The sequence below is a fragment of the Rutilus rutilus genome (genome assembly GCF_951802725.1).
Source record: "Rutilus rutilus genome assembly, chromosome: 19".
NCBI lineage: Eukaryota > Metazoa > Chordata > Actinopteri > Cypriniformes > Leuciscidae > Rutilus > Rutilus rutilus.
The window spans coordinates 20038627-20061724 of NC_140232.1; the positions used below are offsets into that span (position 1 = coordinate 20038627).

A 23098-nucleotide genomic window follows, 5' to 3' on the forward strand; every position below is an offset into this window, starting at 1 on the left:
GATTCTAGGGTTCAAAAGCTTCAGTCACTGTTGTTGTAGAGTCTGAGAGGCCTTTCGCTATGGATATTAGGCCAAGGTCAAGGGTCAAAAGGAAATGAAATGCCATTACAAGGAAAAAATCTGAGGTGCCCGTCCTCTGATCTCCTCCAGACAACAGCTGAAAGTAGAAATAATTGAGACCAGTTTTATGTCAGACTAGCGGTTTCACTATATGTCCTCTACACCAGTCTGACTGTGAGCTTCAATCCATCTATATATAGCAGTGTAATAAAAATGAGCATTCATTATTTTCCTTCATTCCAGCCTGCAGAGGAGAAGAATGCTGGCCAGTTCTCATGACACATGACCCCCAACATGTCCTGCCGTTATAGATGAGCTTCAGAGAGCGTCCTAAAATTCTCATGCCCCTCCACTGGCATATAAAAAAATCAATTGTAATTTTTTTAAATGCTGTGAAGAAATTTAGTGCATCTAAAAATACACTAAGTACATAGTTTGCTGAGGTTTTATTAAAATGTGCTGATTGAGATGGGCAGAATCAGCTTGTAATATTGAAAGCAGAACAGTAAAAAAGTAAATAGTGAAATTCTTATGACTCTGACTGTGCCAGACAATCATCTGACATCAGAGTCCACCCATGAGACTCAATCTCATTGAGCACAGACATAACCAAGTCCAATGGTCACCAGACAGGCACATGCCTGTGGTCATCTTGCGGATGGTCATGGTGTGGTTTGGCATAGGCATGTGAATGTAACAAAATGAAAACAATCATCAAAGGTCAGATAAGCCTGAGCATCAAATGGAAGCATACAATACAAATCTGCATTTTATTTTAACCAATTAAATGCATTAATGCAAATAGAGCAGAATAAAGTATGTCGCTTTAATTTTCTAATAAGATCTGTAGCTATTTTTAATAAAGTTAAATAGCCTTTAGGTTGTTCTACAAGCTGATTTTGTGACTGAATAGCTCTATAGGGGACATAACATTGGACAGAATCTCATACTCTGCTCAAAGATTTCCCCAAGAGAACTGGAGGGGGGCCGAAAAGTAAAATAAAAAAAATAATAGTTTTAAAACTGTTTGGGAAGCCTAGCTCTAATCCATCAGTGTTATAATGCTGCCATCTGATGGTCAGGCTAAGAACTGACAGATGAATGGAAACTTGTTTAGTCATCATGACTTGAATCACACAGTGACCAAGCAAAAGGATGTTGGGCAAAAGGAATAGAAATATGCATATGACATTTGTTTTGGATGATTCAAAACTCATAGCTCATTCATAAGAATGAAACACCTTTAGAGATATAACTGACACATTTTGAAATTTAAGCTGCAGGAACATCAGTGCCATTTTCATCAGAATCCACATTTCAGAGTTATAGTAAACACAATCATCCAGGATGTGCCTGAACATCATCCTGATGGCTGTCAGTGAAGGTTTGCCAACCTCAGTGCGCGTCTCTTATGCGTGTCGTATGTCCACTGATCAATAGATCTATCTAGATCAATGGCCGTGTCACTCATAGTAGATTCGGGGTGGATGCTCCCAGGTAGGTGCGCAGGTCTGAGATGTTAGATTTTATGATCTTGGCTGGTATGGATTTCATCTTTAATCTCTGATAGGCAGCAAATCGATGACAGCCTCCAAAAGAATAGTAATAATTGCCCCCCTTTTCTCCAGTGATCCAAAGCACGTCTATGGGAGGCACATCGGAGATATCTGAGCCCTCCTGGAAAATCATCACAACATTTTTTACGGCGACCTTGTATAATGTAACAAACTGATTAAACACATTTAAACGTTAAATGTAGTCAAATACTAATTATTCTTCTAACCTTTATGCTGGTCATGAGGCTTTGGACCTTCTGCTCGTCTAAAACAGGCGGAATGGGTCGTATGATTACGTCCATTGGGATGTTATGGACGTCTTGGATGTTGTCTGAATGGATAGAGCGGTTTTCGCTGCGTAAACTGCCCATGTTTCGACTGAAAATCGTGAATGGATTCACGCTTGAGGTACCGACGTGCTTCCGGAAAACACCGCTCAGTGTTTGAAACATCACCAGAAAAAGTTTAGCCAGACATCAGGGAAGTACTATGTTTGCGCATGCGCGAGGAATCTTTCCTTCTGGTCCTATCTTCTTCTTCTTCTTCTTCTTCTTTGGTGTTTATTGGCGGTTGGCAAACCAACTTGTAGGTGCATTACCGCCACCGACTGGACTGGAGTGTGGACAGGATACATGAAAATGGGTATAAAAAGAGCCTCTCAGAGTGGCAGTGTCTCTCAGAAGTCAAGATGGGCAGAGGATCACCAATTCCCCCAATGCTGTGGCGAAAAATAGTGGAGCAATATCAGAAACGAGTTTCTCAGAGAAAAATTGCAAAGAGTTTGAAGTTATCATCATCTACAGTGCATAATATCCAAAGATTCAGAGAATCTGGAACAAATCTCTGTGCGTAAGGGTCAAGGCCGGAAAACCATACTGGATGCCCGTGATCTTCGGGCCCTTAGACGGCACTGCATCACATACAGGAATGCTACTGTAATGGAAATCACAACATGGGCTCAGGAATACTTCCAGAAAACATTGTCGGTGAATACAATCCACCGTGCCATTCGCCGTTGCCAGCTAAAACTCTATAGGTCAAAAAAGAAGCCATATCTAAAAAGGATCTAGAAGCGCAGGCGTTTTCTCTGGGCCAAGGCTCATTAAAAATGGACTGTGGCAAAGTGGAAAACTGTTCTGTGGTCAGACGAATCAAAATTCGAAGTTCTTTTAGGAAAACTGGGACGCCATGTCATCCAGACTAAAGAGGACAAGGAAAACCCAAGTTGTTATCAGCGCTCAGTTCAGAAGCCTGCATCTCTGATAGTATGGGGTTGCATGAGTGCGTGTGGCATGGGTAGCTTGCACATCTGGAAAGGCACCATCAATGCTGAAAGGTATATCCAAGTTCTAGAACAAATATGCTCCCATCCAGACGTCGTCTCTTTCAGGGAAGACCTTGCATTTTCCAACATGACAATGCCAGACCATATACTGCATCAATTACAATATCATGGCTGCGTAGAAGGATCCGGGTACTGAAATGGCCAGTCTGCAGTCCAGATCTTTCACCCATAGAAAACATTTGGTGCATCATAAAGAGGAAGATGCAACAAAGAAGACCTAAGACAGTTGAGCAACTAGAAGCCTGTATTAGACAAGAATGGGACAACATTCCTATTCCTAAACTTGAGCAACTTGTCTCCTCAGTCCCCAGACGTTTGCAGACTGTTATAAAAAGAAGAGGGGATGCCACACAGTGGTAAACATGGCCTTGTCCCAACTTTTTTGAAAAAAAAAAAAAACGAAAACGGTTACATCGTTACACCAGTAGGTGGCAATAAGGGGCTGTTTCCACCTGGCCACTTCATGCGCTATCCGATCTTGGAAAGACCTAAATGCCCTCCGAAACCATGTCCGAAACGCATTTGTGACCCTGGTCTGGATTTTGAGACGGATTTAAATCGCTATCGCTGAAACCACTTCAGGAGGAAGTCTGGGCCGCATTTCAGACGAAACTGGACAAGTGTAAACGTAGGCCTATCTGGTTGTTGAAACCACATATGTAAATTGTAGCCTACTCCTCCCAACAATGCTAAAAAAAATAAACGTGTGAAAGAAAGCGTGTTATAGGCTATGTCATGTTATAGCCAGATATATGAAGGCGCTACTGCAACACGTAGGCAACGCATCACCACAGACCGCCACAGACGAGCATCTATTCATTAAGCCAACGTGCAAACTATCACAAATCAAAGTGAAAGTAAACTTGTCGCAGACGCTTAACATACAATCATCTTCATTAAAAGTAAAGATGCGAAATGATATTACAAGTGCTGTTGCCGCTCTTTCCTATTGCTGTCTTTGATTTTGAAATTAGCTGATGATCATTAAAATGCAGCTCATATCTGTTGCTTTCGGTGACGTAAACTCCATTAAATTTGCATACAGCGCGGGAACTGAAGATCGGTTTTATATCTGTTTTGGGAAAACACATTTATGTGACCAAATGTAAACGTAATCGTTTTGATAAATCAGATAGCTATACGATCAGTAAAAACGCATGAAGTGATCAGGTGTAAACAGGCCCTAAAGTGACTGTCATCTTTTATTCACAACGCCGATTCATGCAGAAATCAACTGTATTTGAGTGAGTCATTTTAAATCTTCATTCAACCGATTCATCCGTAATAATGATTCATAATCAGTAGCTGAATCATTCACTCAAACGATTCATTCAACAAACGACTGTGTGATTCAACTGTTTAGCTTTGGCTTCGCTTGAACTATTTTCGTTGGCGGAGGAAAAAATGGACAAAGTAACTGTCAGTATTGTGTCTAAAATGTAAGTTTTAACTTCTTGTATAATGAACTTGTAGCTTCTATTATATAGATACAGAAAAAAAAACAGTTTAAGGTCCGTGCATGAGCTTAGCTTACCGTCTCTCTTTCTCCTCAGAGATGGGAAAATTATGTTAGTTATGACAAAATACGAAAAATAAAGTGTGTGTGTATATATATGTATACATATCACTACTGGTCAAAAGTTTTAGATCGGTAATTTTTTTTAAATGTTTTTAAAAGAAGTCTCGTCTGCCCACCAAGGCTGCATTTACACTGCATTAAAAAAAAAAAAAAAAAAACCGTAATATTGTGAAATATTATGACAATTTAAAATGACTGTTTTCTATTTTAATATATTTTAAAATGTAATTTATTCCTCAGATGAAAGCTGAATTTTCAACATAATTACTCCAGTCTTCAGTGTCACATGATACTGCAGAAATAATTCTAATATGCTGATTTTATGCTAAAAAACATGCATTATTATTTTCAATGTTGAAGACAGTTGTGTACAATTTTTTTTTCAAAATTCTTTGATGAATAGAAAGTTCAAAAGAACAGCATTTATTTCAAATAGAATATTTTCTAACATTATAAATGTCTTTACTGTAACTTTTGATCAGTTTAACTCATCCTTGATGAATAAAAGTATTGATTTATTTTATTTCTTTCCCCCAAAAATAAAAATTCTTACTGACCCCAAACTTTTGAAAGGTAGTGTTTAATGTTACAAAAGCTTTCCATTTCAGATAAATGCTGCTCTTTTGAACTTTCTATTCATCAAAGAATCCTGAAATAAAAATGTAAAAAACTGTTTTCAACATTGATAATAATCATAAATGTTTCTTGAGCATCAAATCATAATATTAGAATGATTTCTTAAGGATCATGTGACACCGAAGACTGCAGTAATGATACTGAAAATTCAGCTTTGATCACAGGAGTAAATGACACTTTACTGTATATTCACATAGAAAACAGCTGTTTTAAATTGTAATAATATTTCACAATATGACTGTTTTTGTTTGTATTTTTAATCAAATAAATGCAGCCTTGGTGAGCAGAAGATACTTCTTTATTGTGTGTATATATATATATATATATATATATATATATATATATATATATATATTGCAAAATCTGCACATTTCTCCTCACTTTTGTTGGCAATAAAGATATTAAAATATGAGGTATTTAAAAATTAACATACTTCTCACCTAGTATAAGACGTCTGAAGCTTGTTCTGTCATTTCTGATTTTATTTCTAAGCTGGCCCCCAGTCTCCCAAGAAATGATCAATCATTTGTGTAAAAGTTGGCCTGAAAACATAACCATTGCCACATGCCAAGACAATTTACAGCAAATTTGTCCCTGCAGTACACTGGACATTTGGCATGAGAAGGAATGAGATCTGTCTACAGTAGGTGAGGTTTTTTGGAGCTCGGCTCACTCTGTCTCTCACTGTGGATCATTAATGGAAAGGAAAATGAACATTTGGATCTCTAAATGCTGTGAACTGATTCTTCTGACAGGAGCAGAAGGGACGTTTGGACCTACTGCCAGCAGGCTGTAACAGACAGATGGGTTTTCACACAAACAACAGAAAACATCAAGAGCAGTCAGGCTGGCACGCACAGAAGAATCAGCAAAGGGAAGAAAGTCTGGATAATGAGGCACTGCTAGCAGGAGATGATAATTCACTCTGTGCTGTGAGAAGACAAACTGTCCACTCCATTTAGAGTTCAGCTCCACAGTTACAAAGCCATATGGTGAGTTCACTAATATGATTTAGTGAGTTGTCTTATTTTAATTTTATTTAGTGCGCCATCAGGTTTTATAAAATATATAGGGTTTTGAAGGAAATAACAATTTCATACTAAATTTTTAAAGCAACAATGAAATGGAAATAGTGACATATCTTTTCTTTCGTATTGTGACATACATCCAAGTAAACTGGATTATCAGTAAAGAAAAAAAATTAGGGCAGGGACTTGGTTTTATTCACCGGTTTTTGATTGGATGAAGTCAGATCTGAATCAGCATGTCACCAGAGAGAAGTCTGTCCTTCCACTGGAATAAGTTATGAAATAAACATGAAAATATATGCATGTATTAAATCAAAAACATACATTTAGAAAATATTCATTTTTTTGTATTGTATTGTTAAAGCACAATATTAATTATATATATGAAGAGTTCAGATGCAAAAGCCTCTAAGTGCCATCTGAAATATTCTTAAAATGTTCTTATTTTTATCAAGCTTGTATATTTAAATTCAGTAATTTCACTAAAATGGCAATGAAAATGACCTATTAATTGTCATTTAAGTGAAATTACTGAACTTATATATACAAGCTTGATAAAAATGATCATTCTAGAAGAAAATTTCAGATGGCACTTAGAGGCTTTTGCATTCGAACTTATATATATATATATATATATATATATATATATATATATATATATATACAGTGAGGAAAATAAGTATTTGAACACCCTGCTATTTTGCAAGTTCTCCCACTTAGAAATCATGGAGGGGTCTGAAATTGTCATCGTAGGTGCATGTCCACTGTGAGAGACATAATCTAAAAAAAAAAATACAGAAATCACAATGTATGATTTTTTAACTATTTATTTGTATGATACAGCTGCAAATAAGTATTTGAACACCTGAGAAAATCAATGTTAATATTTGGTACAGTAGCCTTTGTTTGCAATTACAGAGGTCAAACGTTTCCTGTAGTTTTTCACCAGGTTTGCACACACTGCAGGAGGGATTTTGGCCCACTCCTCCACACAGATCTTCTCTAGATCAGTCAGGTTTCTGGGCTGTCGCTGAGAAACACAGAGTTTGAGATCCCTCCAAAGATTCTCTATTGGGTTTAGGTCTGGAGACTGGCTAGGCCACGCCAGAACCTTGATATGCTTCTTACAGAGCCACTCCTTGGTTATCCTGGCTGTGTGCTTCGGGTCATTGTCATGTTGGAAGACCCAGCCTCGACCCATCTTCAATGCTCTAACTGAGGGAAGGAGGTTGTTCCCCAAAATCTCGCAATACATGGCCCCGGTCATCCTCTCCTTAATACAGTGCAGTCGCCCTGTCCCATGTGCAGAAAAACACCCCCAAAGCATGATGCTACCACCCCCATGCTTCACAGTAGGGATGGTGTTCTTGGGATGGTACTCATCATTCTTCTTCCTCCAAACACGTTTAGTGGAATTATGACCAAAAAGTTCTATTTTGGTCTCATCTGACCACATGACTTTCTCCCATGACTCCTCTGGATCATCCAAATGGTCATTGGCAAACTCAAGACGGGCCTTGACATGTGCTGGTTTAAGCAGGGGAACCTTCCGTGCCATGCATGATTTCAAACCATGACGTCTTAGTGTATTACCAACAGTAACCTTAGAAATGGTGGTCCCAGCTCTTTTCAGGTCATTGACCAGCTCCTCCCATGTAGTTCTGGGCTGATTTCTCACCTTTCTTAGGATCATTGAGACCCCACGAGGTGAGATCTTGCATGGAGCCCCAGTCCGAGGGAGATTGACAGTCATGTTTAGCTTCTTCCATTTTCTAATGATTGCTCCAACAGTGGACCTTTTTTCACCAAGCTGCTTGGCAATTTCCCCGTAGCCCTTTCCAGCCTTGTGGAGGTGTACAATTTTGTCTCTAGTGTCTTTGGACAGCTCTTTGGTCTTAGCCATGTTAGTAGTTGGATTCTTACTGATTGTATGGGGTGGACAGGTGTCTTTATGCAGCTAACGACCTCAAACAGGTGCATCTAATTTAGGATAATAAATGGAGTGGAGGTGGACATTTTAAAGGCAGACTAACAGGTCTTTGAGGGTCAGAATTCTAGCTGATAGACAGGTGTTCAAATACTTATTTGCAGATGTATCATACAAATAAATAGTTAAAAAAATCATATATTGTGATTTCTGGATTTTTTTTTTTTTGATTATGTCTCTCACAGTGGACATGCACCTACGATGACAATTCAGACCCCTCCATGATTTCCAAGTGGGAGAATTTGCAAAATAGCAGGGTGTCCTTGGATCAGTAGATTTTTTATGTTTTCTCTTCTGCTCACCAAGGCTACATTTATTTGATTAAAATTCAAAATAAAACATTAATATTGTGAAATATTATTACAATTTAAAACAGCTGTTTTCTATGTGAATATATAGTAAAGTGTAATATATTCCTGTGATCAAAGCTGAATTTTCAGCAACATTACTCCAGTCTTCAGTCACATGATCCTTCAGAAGTCATTCTAATATAATGATGCATTTATGATTATTATCAATGTTGAAAACAGTTATTTACATTTTTATTTCAGGATTCTTTGATGAATAGAAAGTTCAAAACAACAGCATTTATCTGAAATATAAAGCTTTTGTAACATTAAACACTACTGTTCAAAAGTTTGGGGTCAGTAAGAATTTTTATTTTTATTTTTTGGGGTAAAGAAATCAATACTTTTATTCATCAAGGATAAATTAAATTGATCTAAAGTTACAGTAAAGACATTTATAATGTTACAAAAGATTCTATTTCAAATAAATGCTGTTCTTTTGAACTTTCTATTCATCAAAGAATCCTGAAATAAAAATGTAAAAAACTGTTTTCAACACTGATAATAACAATGAATGTTTTTTGAGCATCAAATCCACATATTAAAATGATTTCTGAAGGATCATGTGACACTGAAGACTGGAGTAATGATGCTGAAAATTCTGCTTTGCATCACAGGGATAAATAACATTTTAAAATAGAAAACAGTTATTTTAAATTGTCATAATATTTCACAATATTACAGTTTTTCTTTTTTTTTCTTTTCTTTTTTAAATAAATGCAGCCTTGAAATCTTACTGATCCAAAACTTTTGACTGGTAGTGTGTGTGTATATATATAATATGTAATTATGCAAATATTAGCATATATATTATTAGCAAAGACTAATATTGTTACTCTAAATCCGACTGCAGTGAAATATAAACACCAGCAGATGGCGGGCAAACGTCAGAATCCTGTTGATATCAAGGTATCAAAACCACACACACCAATGAAGATTTGAACGCAAAGGACAATACTGAGTAAGTACTGACATCCAAATATGCAGCACAAATATCATTATTAGTCCCTTACAAAAATGACTATGGTGGTACCATTGTACAGTGATTACATCAGATAGTGATGATACTGTCACACACCATTCACATTTTTGCATTTAATAAGCGGCTTACAAAAGGCATTTATATGGCACATCATGTCCGAAAACACATGGTAGTAATACGGTACTTATTTTGGTGGTGACTGGTGTACTTCTCACCACCAAACTCTAACGCCTTGATGGAGCATTTTACCTTCTGAGGTATTTTACCATCATTTTACCTATGAGTTGTTTTACCTAACTCATTTTACCTATGAGTTGTTTTACCTAACTCATTTTACCTATGAGTTGTTTCAAATAACACTTCTTAAATGTGAAGTGTTGGGAGCAGGATTGAGAACCACTGAGCATTATCATTGTGTTGGTCAATTTCCATTTGCCACATCTACAAGTGAGGGGAGAATTAGGTGGTCTTATCTCTTAAAGTGTAATCAGTAACTACTGTAGCCTACTAAACGCATCCATGCCCAGAGCACATGCACACACACACACACACACACACTCTGCTCTTACACGTACTGTGTGTGTTGACTCCACATGGATTTTATCTTATGAATGTGCTGGAACGCTGCGATTCTCTTTTGACCTTGTTCTTGTTTCTTGTATTAGGATCAATGATAGCAAGTTAAACCTTAACGTCATGTGCCAGTAAAGGGTAAAGCTCAGTAGGACAGCATGTTATCAGGGCTCTGAGAGTTGAGTGGTTTAGGGTTGCATGTTCAATATTGCAGATGATAGTGTTTAATTATTTATTCTTATGAAATCTAATGGTAGCATCACCACACTGCCACTTCAGTTACAGTGACCTCTTTATTCATGGTGATATTCGCTACTAAACCTGGAAAATATATTCTTTCAGAAGGAAAATGAAAATTTACATTTTATGTATGAATGTGCACTGTAACCACTAAGCTTTGATTATGTTTACTGAATTAGAATATATAATGTAATAAGTGAAACAATACATTTTTATAATTTTATCTTTAATATATAAATAACATTAAACATATATAAACAATGACATCTAATTTAAACTAAATTAAATATAATTAATTTAGATACAGTATATAATAAGATAATGTAATATACAGTATAATATATAAATATACATATCTACTATATGGATTTACTCTCAAAAATTAACTAATAATTTTTTTATGTTTCTGGTACCCATGAAATCTAACTGTTGGTTGTTGTTTTTTTGTATTCCATATGGGGACTTTTAAGGAATACTAGAATACTTTAAGATTAATTCAATAAAATTCAAGATGAATTAAATTACATATGATTTTATTTAAAAAATACATTATTAATTCAATAAAATATCAACTATACATTGTCCCGAATTCTGTTAGACTATGGGGTGCTTGTCTCCATTAATGTTTATGGTAGTTTTGGCCTAAAGTAGTAATTGGAGAGTCGGACTTATCCTGTATTTACATTTTTAAATACACCAGTTAATCAATATCAAGCAGTGTAATCCATGAAATCAGTCAACCAGACAGAAAACTAAGCCGAACTAAAACACCGTAGGACAGTGAAGGACATAATGGTTGAGCCTGACTCGTGTTTCTGGTTTCTTGGACATCAGTCCTCCTCTATCCTGATGACAGTGTCTCTCCCTCAGCATCAGTAATCGGTCTCATTCAGCTCTGAGTGCTGCATCTTGGTGTAACATAAAATCAATGTTTCATTAACATTTAATGACTTGGACTGGCTTAACAGCTCCAGGACAGATGCTTGTGCGTCAGGTTTCAGAGTGACTTTAGCTGCTGACTTGATTACAGTTTGGATGTTCTTCCGGTGAGAGTTATAGCACTGATGCATGCAGGGAAGGCTGATCCCAGTTCAGCAGCGCCATTGGTGAGATAGGTGGGCGTTGTCAGGGAGGAGCACAGGAAGAAGTCGCTCAGTCATTCTGATCTGTGACTCCTCAGTCTTGTGTTGTGATCAGAATTGATGTCTGTCTAACTGTAAGAAGTTGGAAACTCAGAATATACAGTTCTGCTAATGCAGGAGCTTTAAACAAGGGCACTTTCAGTGTACATTTCATGTTCTGTGTTTGAGAGAAATGGAAGTAAAACATTAAGTCAGTTAAAAAAAATGACAACGGACTGCTTGTGCTATTGATTTTATTGTTCATAAACATCACTATTGGCTTTACCCTTCATAACAGGCAAAATGTAATATCAGAAGTGGAAAAATCTTTATGTTTTTACACAGGGAGGGAGGAAGGAAGGAAGATAGAGAGAGAGAGAGAGAGAGAAGGCAAGGGAAAAGAAGAGAGACAATCTGAAATCTCTCAAGGACCATATGGAGGGCTGTGAGTTGCCTACCATATGCTGAAGGCTTTTGTCATGGAAATAACTCTTTAATTTTTTGGCACTTCATATTATTGTTCAGCCAGGCTGGGCACTTCCACAAAAGAAGAAAAAAAATAACAGGAGAGAAATAGAGAGAAAGAGAGAGAGAGACAAAGAAATATCGGTAGATCCTGGTGAACAGAGAGAGAATGATTAGCATTGTTAATATTGCTGGTAGCTAGTACAGCAGGTAATGAGCTAATGAAGTCCCTGATCCTGTTCAGCCTGTCCAGGGTTAAACGGCTCAGAAAAGGTAAAAGCAAAAGGGATCGGCTCACATGCGGTGTCTCATTATTGCTGAGATATATATACACACATATTTACATTTGTTTAAAACGCGTTCACTTTCTCAGTCTCTTCAGTTATCTCACATTTCTGAACATTTGTGGAAAATGATTTTTCTGAAAACAAAGAGATGATGGTAGTCCTTTGGAATAGCCTTTAGAAGAGCTCATCATTACATCAAGCTTTGCATAATTTGAACTGACTCTGAATTCAAGCCTTATTAATATGGAAAATATCCAGATGGAAATTCATAACAGATAGTCTGTTGATTCTTCACAGCTGTGGGTGTGTCAGAAATATGAGGGGATGAGGAATAAAAGCAGGATGAATGTCCATCAGGGTCAGAAATGAATCAGTGCCACCAAATGTGCTCCAAATATTTAAAATATGATATATCTGTTAGATAACATCTCTTTGTGTTTCATATACACTACCGTTCAAAAGTAAGACTTTTTAATGTTTTTAATAAAGGTCTCTTATGTGCACCAAGGCTGCATTTATTTGATCAAAAATACATTATAAACAGGAATATTGTGAAATAGTATTACAATTTAAAATAACTGTTTTCTGTTTTTAATATATTTTAAAATGTAATTTATTCCTGTGATTTTCAGCAGCCAGATTACATCTGTCTTCAGTGTCACATGATCCTTAAGAAATCATTCTAATATGCTGATTGGCTGTTCAAGAAACATTTATTATTATCAATGTTGAAAACAGATTGATTTATTTGAAATATAAATATTTTATAACATTATACATGTCAATTTTGATAAATGTAATGTATACTTACTGAATAATAATAAAAAAAATCTTACTGACCCCAAACTTTTGAATGGCAGTGTATATAGTACATAATATTTTATTCTATTGGCCTATCTAACAAGGTACTATACAATATATCAATTTAACACTTTAAACATTTTAAGTATTGATCATTGTATCAGGGATCAAGTATTCATTTTTAATTTTAACTGTAGTTAGTTATTATATTTCTGACACTGATGTCCATCAGCAATGAGAGTGAAATACAATACAGAAATCTGCTAGGACACAGCGTTCCAATGTACGAGGTCAGGAATGGGTGGATAAGAGGCGAAGAGCAGAAGAAAAGTGGGAGGAGAAACTCATTATCTATTCCCCGCAGGTTTTGGCCCATTACTGAGATTGTGCCGTCCTTTTTACAATATGCAAAACGCTGACAGAGCCTTTGGCTGCTGCTGCTCGACCTTCCTCACAAGGTCAAACTCAGACTCAATTATGCTCTCAGACTACTGTCTGTCCACCAACACCTGTTAACCCTTTAGGGGAGTGGACACTGCCTCTATTCATTTTGACATGAGCTGCATCATATATGCTGATGCATATTTTCTTATGCAAGGTTTCATTCCTCATGATGGTGCTAAATGTATTTTCATTATGAAACAAGCAGTTTTGTTTCCGCTTTTTCTGCTTCATAGGACTGACAGCAAAGAGGCAGCTGATTTACACCGTCGCATTTTATGATTGCACTTCTCATCCTTTCATCTCCTAACATCTTTCAGATCTTTATTATACAGGCAGTGGCACATTGGCGCCATATGCTCAGCTATTTCCATCAATGCTGCCATTAAGCCTCTATTTTGTTTCATCTCTGTCCTGAACCCAGCACTCCTTTCACTCAAACACTGAATAATCCATCCTGATTGGCATTTCAGGGGGGTCATTATTTCTGGGTCTAGGATTTGGGACTTCTATTTCACATGTCACTGAAACTCTATCATATTCATGTCATCGTCTGGCGGCCGCAGCTTATGATGGGATTTATTTGGACAGCTAAAGCCAAATGCTTGAAATATGTCATGCTGTGGGTTAGTCTTTTTATAATTACATTCAAAACTACTGAGATGCAAGACAGTTATATTAAATTTGTGATAATAGTAATAGTAAAAAATATTGTTAGAAAAAGGCTTATTGCTGCTGATTTTGTTATTAAAATTTCATTTAAATTTGTAAGAACAACAAAAAAAGGGGTTTTAATATCTGTTCGATTTGCACCTTCCGGGATTTTGTTTTTATTAGTGTTTAGATGTAAAATACATTTCTGGAATACTAAATTGTTTGGCATTTGAGCAATGAGATGAATTGTGATGTCACAAATGTGGGTGGAGTCACACAAACACACCATAGACATAGGCTGCATCTGAAATCGCATACTATCTTGAGTAGGTACTTATTTTGAATAAGTACTTTGTGAGCGCTAAAAAAGTATGTTCTGTTTAGTATTAATGTGTGTGGTATGAATGTAATCTGGATGCACTACATTCGCCATGTTGCCCTTATCACGTGACCTACTGCATCAGTCGCGTCACCGCCATTCATAAATCCTCTCCCGTGGCCTTATGGGATAGTAAAGTGTCGGACATACTGTTTTTCGCCTACTATATAGTAGGCAAGTATGCGATTTCAGATGCAGCCCTAGACATTTTGAATGGTCTCAGCAGGAAATGGAGTTCTAGAAACGACGAAATGAGATATGACCTTTGAGATATTAAGGAGATTTCTGTTTATTGCCCTACATTGACTGCTAACAGGACAGCTGTGATTATACAAGTTGCTGTACCTAAGAAGAATTATTGCCCATTAAACAAAGCATCATCACCTGAATTCATCTGCTTTTAAACACTGCATACCGTCCCTCTCGAAAAAGAATAAAATCCCTCTACAGCTGAATCATGCATATAAAGATTTTCATTAAAGAGCAGCATTTTAAAAGGTCAACGGCAGTTCAGTATCCGATAACACAGAGAATAGTCAACCAAATAAATAAATAAATAGATAGATAGGTACATAAATAAATAAATACACATTAAATAAATAGGGAAATGAAAATAGTGCATAAATAAATACATAAGTACTCAACAATACTGGAATGGTAGAAATGAGGTTTGTATGATGGATGCTTTGAGAGCTTGGACAGAGCAGAGGTTAGAGGTCATACCTGCCTCTGGGTGAGGTAATCATGGAGCAGGAAGACAAGGGGCGGAGCCCCAGGCATCTGGAGCACATGCAGTCTGTTTTAGTGTGAGGAAGCCCAGCAGAGCGAGCAGAGATGCACGAAAGAAGTCGTTGAAAGTCCCTGTCGTCCGTGTTATAAGTGTTTCGAATGTTTGGTGATCGTTGTCTTGAGTGCTGTGTCCTCCATATGGTAAAACAAAAGTGATGGTCGCTCTGCTCGAACAGTTACAGGACACGATTGGCACAAATAAATAAACAAATAAATAATGAAACTGCAGGAAACATTGAATATAAAAATAACAATTATAAATAAAATACCAAAAGTGTAACAAAAGTTTGCACCTTTTCAGAGGTCTACAATCTTTTTTTTTGTTCTTTTTTTTTTGCAAATACTGTCGTTATTCACATTTTCATAAAAAGTTTATGTTGGCAGTTGCAAAAGAATTCAAAATAAAAGAGCAGCATAAAAATACAAATTGATTTTCATTTCTCAAAAAGCACAAACCTGTTGCTGTCTTTTTTTATGTCTTTTTATGATTTGCTATAAAACATCAGTAATCTAAATATTATTACTATCATTATTAATAGGATTATGTTCATAAAAATTTGCATGCCAGGCCTCATAATTGTACGTGTCTATATGAGAGGGTCTTTTTTTTTTTTTTTTTTTTACCAAAGAAAAAAAATCCAGCATCTATTCATTATTGTCTTATTATTATTGGGTTGATTTGGGCTTTTTTCTTGGTGAAAATATTGCTTTCTAAAAAAGGGATAGTGGGGTTTGTGAATGGGGAGTCTGTGGGGGGGATTTTTGAGAGCGTTAACTCATCTTCATCTTTTCTCTTGTTAATTCTCGGAGCCAGACTCGTCCTCGTCTCCGGAGCCTCTGAAGCAGGCGGACTCGTAGTGCTTGTTCAGGTAGGACTTCAGCGCGAAGGTCTTATTGCAGCGCTTGCAGCTGTAGTGTTTGAAGGCCGAATGTGTCTGCATGTGCGCTCGTAGGTTGGATCGGTCGGCGAAGGCTTTCCCGCAGTGGGCGCAGGCGAAGGGTTTTTCTCCCGTATGCGATCGCATGTGCCCCTGCAGCAGCCAGGGCCGACTGAAGGCTTTACTACACACGTGACATTTGTGCTTGAGGTCGTGAGTGAGGATGTGCATGGCCAGCGCCGGCATGGACACGTAAACCTTGTCGCAGGTGGGACACTTGCGCGCCATCTTGCTGTCGAGGCTGCGGTGGGTCTGCTTGTGTCTGCTCAGGTTGGATGAAGTGGCGTAGGTCTTTCCGCACTCGTTGCAGGTGTGTCGTGGACCTCCGTTGTTCGCCCCGGCCAATTCTTTCTCCTCTGCTTCAACATTTTTCGTTTCCGCGACCTCGCCCTTCCTCCTCGAGCGGCCGTCAGATATGAAGAACGCATCCATGGTGTAGCCCTCGCTGAGAGATTCGCTCTCGCTGCTGAAGTATCCGCGGGCCGTGAGGCCAGACTGAGGGCTGTCCGGGTGCTCCAGGTCCGGTTGGCAGTACTCCCCACCTCCGCTGCTGACGGGGGAGTACAGCGGATCCGAGCTCGGTTTCATGTCGGCCTGCTTCTCCTCTGTGTACTCAGAAGAGCTGATGTAATCTTGGATGTAGCCTGCAGCAGGACAGAGAACATGAACTGGTTATTAACTCATTCACTTATTCTCTGAAGTCCAGGTGTAAAGCAATTAAAGACACAGAATGTGACTACACTAAAGGCACAGGGCCCTATTTTAACAATCTAAGTGCATGGTCTAAAGTGCACGGCGCAAGCGCACTTAGGGCGTGTCCGAATCCACTTTTGCTAGTTTTCCGAAGGGGAAAAATGGTCAGCGCACCAGGCGCATGGTCTAAAGGGTTGTCCCTATTCTCTTAATGAGTAATGGGTGTGTTTTGGGAGTAACATAAAATAAACCAATCAGAGTCTCATCTCCAATTCCCTTTAAAAGCCAGTTGCGCTCGCGCCATGGCGGAATTTGCAAGCGGAAAATTTAACGCTTCTCTAGCAAGGAAACGGATCTGCTCGTGCGTAAGGTGAAAGCGTGCGAGCAGACCATCTACAGGACAAAGTGTATGCGCGTTGTAGACGGATATTGCTAACGTGCTTTTTAAATAACAAAAAAAATATTGCGCAGTCTATTTCAGTTACCTCAAAATAGCAACGCGCCAACAATGCGCCTGAACACGCCTCGTTTTCAGATCAGCACGCCCATGGGCGCACTAATGGGCGCAAATGCATTTGCTATTTAAACAACATGCCGCAGGACGTGAAAATGATAACTGTGTCGGGCTGAAACTAGCAAAAAACACTTGCATCATGCCTGGCGCCACATTGCGCACCGGTTGTATGATAGGGCCCACAATGTTAAGTTTACTGTCAGACACAACAAAATAGAAGTACAACAAATGACAATAACGCCTAAAAACAAAGGTTCTTTATTGACAACGAATACGGTTCCATCAAAAACCTTTAACATCCATAAAACCTTTCCATTTCACAAAAGTTCTTTAGATTATTAAAATGTTCTTCATATGAAGAAAAATAAATTTCTTTTAAGAACTGTTCACTGAAAGTTTATTTGGGGATAGCTGGCATCATGCGAAAACGCCCTTTTGGAACCTTTAAGTTTCCATGAGACTTTCCTAAAACACCTCACATCATATCTGCCTTAAGCTGCAAGTCTTTAGTTTAAGGCGAGACACTACAGGTGAATAGGGTAAATTTTTTAACTAGCAGATATCACCATGAAACTTTCCCAGTTGATTACCTACATTAAGATGAGAAAAAAATGTATTACAAGTTTTCTGTAATTGAATGTTTAAATATGCAAATCAGGCAATATCTAATCAAATATGCACTAATTTGCATATATTTTAAAAAACGATGTCTGAGTATTGGATAAAGCCAGGTTAAAAATTATTTTTTCCTTGTGTTTACATATTAGATGGGAAAAAAATTACAGAGGGATTTATGGATATCTACTTTTGTTATCCTGTAAATCAGAAAATACTGTCAATAGCCTTAAAAAAATGATTTTCGCCATGTTTTTTGGAATAAAATGTTATATAAATCAGGCTAGGAATAATATATTTACAAATCCCTCTGTAAATGTCTTCATAATATAACTAGGTACAAGTCTGGAAAGTTTGGTGTATATAGGTGCTACTGAAGTGGAGATTTCGTCCTTGGAGTATGAGAGAAAAGTCATTTTGAGAAAACGGGCTTTAAAGATTTTTCATCAGCCAATGAGATTGCGCATTCAGCCCTTTTACTTTCACGATTGGTTGCTGATAGAAAGGAAATGACCATATTTGGATCCGACAGGATTGTACACAACAGAGAGAGCTTCCTAACGGTGCTTCTGATGACAGGCTGACGGCAGAGATCGCGGAGCAGCACGTTGATTAAGAACGCGAACTTTTGTTGAATTTATGAGAAATCTACAGACGCAAACAGACAAAGTGTAATAAAATAAAGACCTAAATGTGTATTTCGGACTTTTTTTCAACACAAGTCTGAAAGAAGACATGTTATTGAAGACAAATATCCCCAAATCTCAAAATTGACCAGTAAAAAAAAAACGATGTTTTTGCCTGCCGTGTCTCGCCTTAAAAGTCTTTGGTAAAATAATACTGGAAACCAATTTGACTATATTTTGTGCTATGCTATGTGGAAGTCTGTTTTTGCTTAAAATAAAAAAAGGCTACTTTTTAACTTATTTATCTATTCATTCATTCATTCATTTTTTCATAATTTTTTTATAGTTCACATTTGAGTCTTTATATCTCGCAGTGAGACTTTATATTTCATAGTATGACTTTATTTCACACAATTGAAACAGGCTTCCATGGTTCCTTCTGCATACCTCATTCATGTAAGTGCTTCATGTGTGTGTGTGTGTGTGATTGAGACCCAGAGGGTTTTAACATGGTTAATAGCTAATTAAGCAGGTTAACTGTGGTGGAAGCACAAGTGTCTCTCTTTCCCTCCTTGAGATGAAGAAGCCACTCAGTCTCTCTTTTTCTTTGATAAGATTAGCCAAGGGCTCCTGTAGAGTTTGGCGTTTATTTGTCTATTATGCACAACGTAATCTTTTAAAAGTGGAAGTAAATGGAGGATGATGTTATGAATGGTCCTTAAAAACCATTTTAAGGAAATCAGGACTTTACAAAGCATTTTCACTTCTCTTAGAAGAGAACCAAAGCTCTTTCCCAGATTTCAAAACCTCCTGAAATAGTTTCAAACATTGAAGTATATTACAAATATGAAAATTTACTCCCTAATACAGGATGTCTTGCTTCCTCTCTATCTGCTGAAACAAATAAACTCCCTCGTAACTTCCCTAAACTGATTATGAAGCCCTCTGACCGCGAAGAGCGAGTCTTAATGCATCGTGAGGGTCATTCAGTAGCTGCTAAAAGGATTTCTGGCAGCCGTGGGGCTCAGACGCGTTTATTGCCATTGGAATTTCACCGACATAATACCCCTTCCAAGGTGCCATGTCTTTGACAAAATGTTTCTAATTCAATCTGCTTGCTAAAAGGGAAACCCAAAAGGCATTTAATGCAGTGCAGTATCAGTTTGGGCGAGTTATACAGTGAAATTAAAGAAAGCGATGCGCAACAATGGTGGAGCTAACCAGGGGAAAAAGTCAACAGGATCAGTAGAGAGAGAATGTTATTTGGGGATATAACTGTGTTGTCCACATAAGACTGCTCAGAGGTTATTAGGATATATATATATATAATATTATTTTATATATTTGGTAACTATATTTTCTGTCAGAATAGCAATGCTACTACAGGTATTGTTCCCCTACCAAACTAAACCTCTGGTATTAGCCATGAAAACAAAGAAAGAAAAAGATTATGAAAACTTCATAATCTTCATAATCAACTTCACAGTTTGAACAAATAGCATGAAATATAATAAAAATAAAAAAATAAAATAAATTTAATCATATAATATTGCTATTAATATAAAAATATAATTGGGATTTTTACTGAAGCAAGTTTGAATGAATAAATAATAGAAATACTATATAGAATTAATTAATATTGCAAATATAATTATAATGGTTTTGATAATATAAGAAACAATTTTCTTATATATATATATATATAAAAGAAAAAAATATTATTAGAATGAATAATATAATAACAATAATTCATTTCATTATGATTTTGCAGATGCAACAATACTTGTAGGAACAGAAATTTGAATGTGGATATATTTTTGGGGGGGTTAGTCCATTGACTGACAGACGAGATGGAGTTGTTTGTTCTTTGTGCTCGACCTTCAAGATGAAGAATAAAGAAAAATGTCTTCTACAATAATTACAGCAAGTGTTTGCAAATTATTATACAAAACCGATAGGGGAAGATTTTTTATTATAAATAAAATGAAGAAAAAAATGCATGCTTTCGATTGTGGGATTTCATATGAAAATACAATTCAATACAAAACAATATTGTAAAAGCATAAACCTAATTTTAAAAGGAGCAGCGCAGCTTATAAGTTCATATAATCTTACAATGACCCAAAAACAGATAAACAGTCTGTTGTGTTTTTTTTTTTTTATAACAGGTGGGAAGATATCCCTCATGTCTTATCTCGCTTATCTGTGAAAAACACCACAGCAGGACAGAGAGAGCCACACATCTGCTACCGAAATCTGTCTGTGAGGACACACAGAGCTCTCTGGACTCCCTTTAGTCTCTGTAGAATAGCTCAGTTTAGCTCAGCCTGTCCCATCATGTCCGCTCAGGGATGCTGGGCTTGCTCTGTGCGTGATGCTATTTGCCCTATTGTGCGAGTGCGTGCTGCTGCATCATGTGACAAAAGTCAGCACTGCCTCAAGCTTCTCTTTCCTTTCATCTCCCTCGTTGTCCTTCGAGCTGTACAGTACAGTACTCGGATGTCTCCTGTGGCGTCAATGATGGCTGAAACCCTACCTCCTCCTCCTCCACCACTTAGATTCATGTACCCGGAAGCAGGAGAGTGAAAGAGAAATAGTGAGATGAGGCAGAAAAGAAGGATGGGGGAGGAGAGCGAGAAAGAGAGAGTGCTGTTGGTGGTGGGGGGGGGGGGAGGGTTTGGACCGAAACTCAAGGGCAGTATCAGCTAAGGACAAACACATCAGCCCCACAAAGCAGCGTGCTAGCGTTAGCATGAGCTACGCACAACAAACTGGTATCAAGCTCCTGTATGTACACTTTCGTACGGCTTTATTCGCATAAGCTGATCGCGCTGCGTGACCTGATTTGTGTCAGCATGAGTCAAAAAACAAAGTCTGGGGGGCACAATGGAGGACGAGGTTGGGGGTGAAAGGATGGAGGGTTTTACGGATTAGTTCGCGACAGAATGGGAAGATTTATGTAACATCTGTTGGACTACGTACAATGTTCAAAAAACACAGCATCAAATCTGAATTATGCCCTAGCAGATATTTTTCATAGGCTAACCATTTGGGAACATAGTTAAACATCAAGCACATATAGTGAAGCTACTGTATCTATATGTAAACAATATATTTAGGCACCATACTCACCATTTTCACAGAGTCGGACGCCCAGGTTTGAGCGAGAACGTGTAAAGGAGTCATCGGGATGATGATGGTGATGATGATTAGACGCTGATACGGGAGATGAGGAAAAATCATCCAGTTTAATTTTCTTCACAAGAAATGAGCGAGGCATGGTTCACACACGGTCGCACGCGCACAGACGCAGCAGAAAATCCTTCACATCGGCCGCAGACGGACAAAAAAACCCTGGAGAAAATCGTCCCGAATGAAATCCGTCACATAAAAAAAGATCCACGTCCCAGAAACACACAAAAAAACAGTGATTGTAGATAAAGGAAAAATGAAGAGCACGCAGGAGGAGAGAGATGTCTGATGGTACAATACTGTGTGTGTGTGTGTGTGTGTGTGTGACTGCTACTGTACACACACACACACCCGCTTACGCTGCTGAAAAAAAAAAAAAAAAAATTCACTTGTTCAGCACTGGATAGCTCCTGGCCTGCAGCGGAGGCGGCTGAGAGGAGGAAGAGATAGAGAGGAGAGAGAGAGAGAGAGAGAGAGACAGAGAGAGGAAGAAAGAGAGACAGACAGACAGAGAGAGAAGAGACTGTGAGACTAGCTGAGATCAGCAGTCAGGCAGGTTTTATAGAGGCAGACGGTGGGAGTGAGATCAGGTGGTACATCGCAATGAAGCTGCTCAGCATTAATCCATCAAACATCCCTCGGGACACACATCACATTACTACTGAACCGTCTGTGCCTTCACACATGCAGACAGACAGACCCCCCTCTGATACGCTCCCTCCCCTCCTTGCACACCCCCATTCTGTGGGAGCGAGAGAGAGAAAGAGAAGGAAAGGCCTGAAATGTCACACAATCTCAAAGTGAGTTGATACAACAACCAGCGCACATTCTGTTCGGTTCCGTTCTGCGTCCCGTCTGTTTCGCTGACAGTTACATCAAATTCTGGCAAGCTGTATTCGCTTCGATTTTCTCTCTAAATCTGCAATGTCAACTAGAATTCATACTCTTCCTGTGTATTTATTTACATTTATGCATTTGGCAGAAAGCTGTGCGTTTGTGTGTTTTCTGGGATTCGAACCCATGAGCATCATCGTTGCGAGCATCATTATTATGCATTAAATTCTGTTATTTTAGTATTATTTCTATACTATTATAGTAGGCCTATTTATTACGATTTGAGCTATTATATATATATTTTTTTTTAATTCAGGTATTAGTTATTTTGTTATGTGCTTTTGTTAGTTTTTTATAGTATTTCTATATGGCTTTAGTTCATTTTTTTTCAGTATTATTTTTTATAATTTTAGTAC

At 37.8% G+C, this 23098-nt stretch overlaps 2 protein-coding genes across 2 annotated transcripts; both read right to left on the reverse strand.

The window, feature by feature from the left end:
* Positions 1-1527: 1527 nt before the first annotated feature.
* On the reverse strand, positions 1528-2133 carry srxn1 (sulfiredoxin 1 homolog; the record flags this gene model as incomplete). Its single annotated transcript, XM_084389414.1, has 2 exons — positions 1844-2133; positions 1528-1737 (listed from the first exon to the last, which is right to left on the reverse strand). The coding sequence occupies exons 1-2, from the start codon at positions 2066-2068 to the stop codon at positions 1528-1530; spliced, it is 435 nt and encodes a 144-aa protein (XP_084245540.1). The 5' UTR covers positions 2069-2133.
* Positions 2134-15892: 13759 nt separating this feature from the next.
* scrt2 (scratch family zinc finger 2) lies at positions 15893-22511 on the reverse strand. Its single transcript, XM_084389292.1, has 2 exons — positions 21789-22511; positions 15893-16852 (listed from the first exon to the last, which is right to left on the reverse strand). The coding sequence occupies exons 1-2, from the start codon at positions 21934-21936 to the stop codon at positions 16068-16070; spliced, it is 933 nt and encodes a 310-aa protein (XP_084245418.1). The 5' UTR covers positions 21937-22511; the 3' UTR covers positions 15893-16067.
* Between the last annotated feature and the right edge of the window lie 587 nt (positions 22512-23098).

Excerpts from the sequence above, each read along its gene's own strand:
- scrt2 (XM_084389292.1), bottom strand. The coding sequence starts at position 21,936 with ATGCCTCGCTCATTTCTTGTGAAGAAAATTAAACTGGATGATTTTTCC. Across the intron at positions 16,853-21,788 it reads CGTCCGACTCTGTGAAAATG|GCTACATCCAAGATTACATC; the intron begins GTGAGTATGGTG and ends GTCCTGCTGCAG.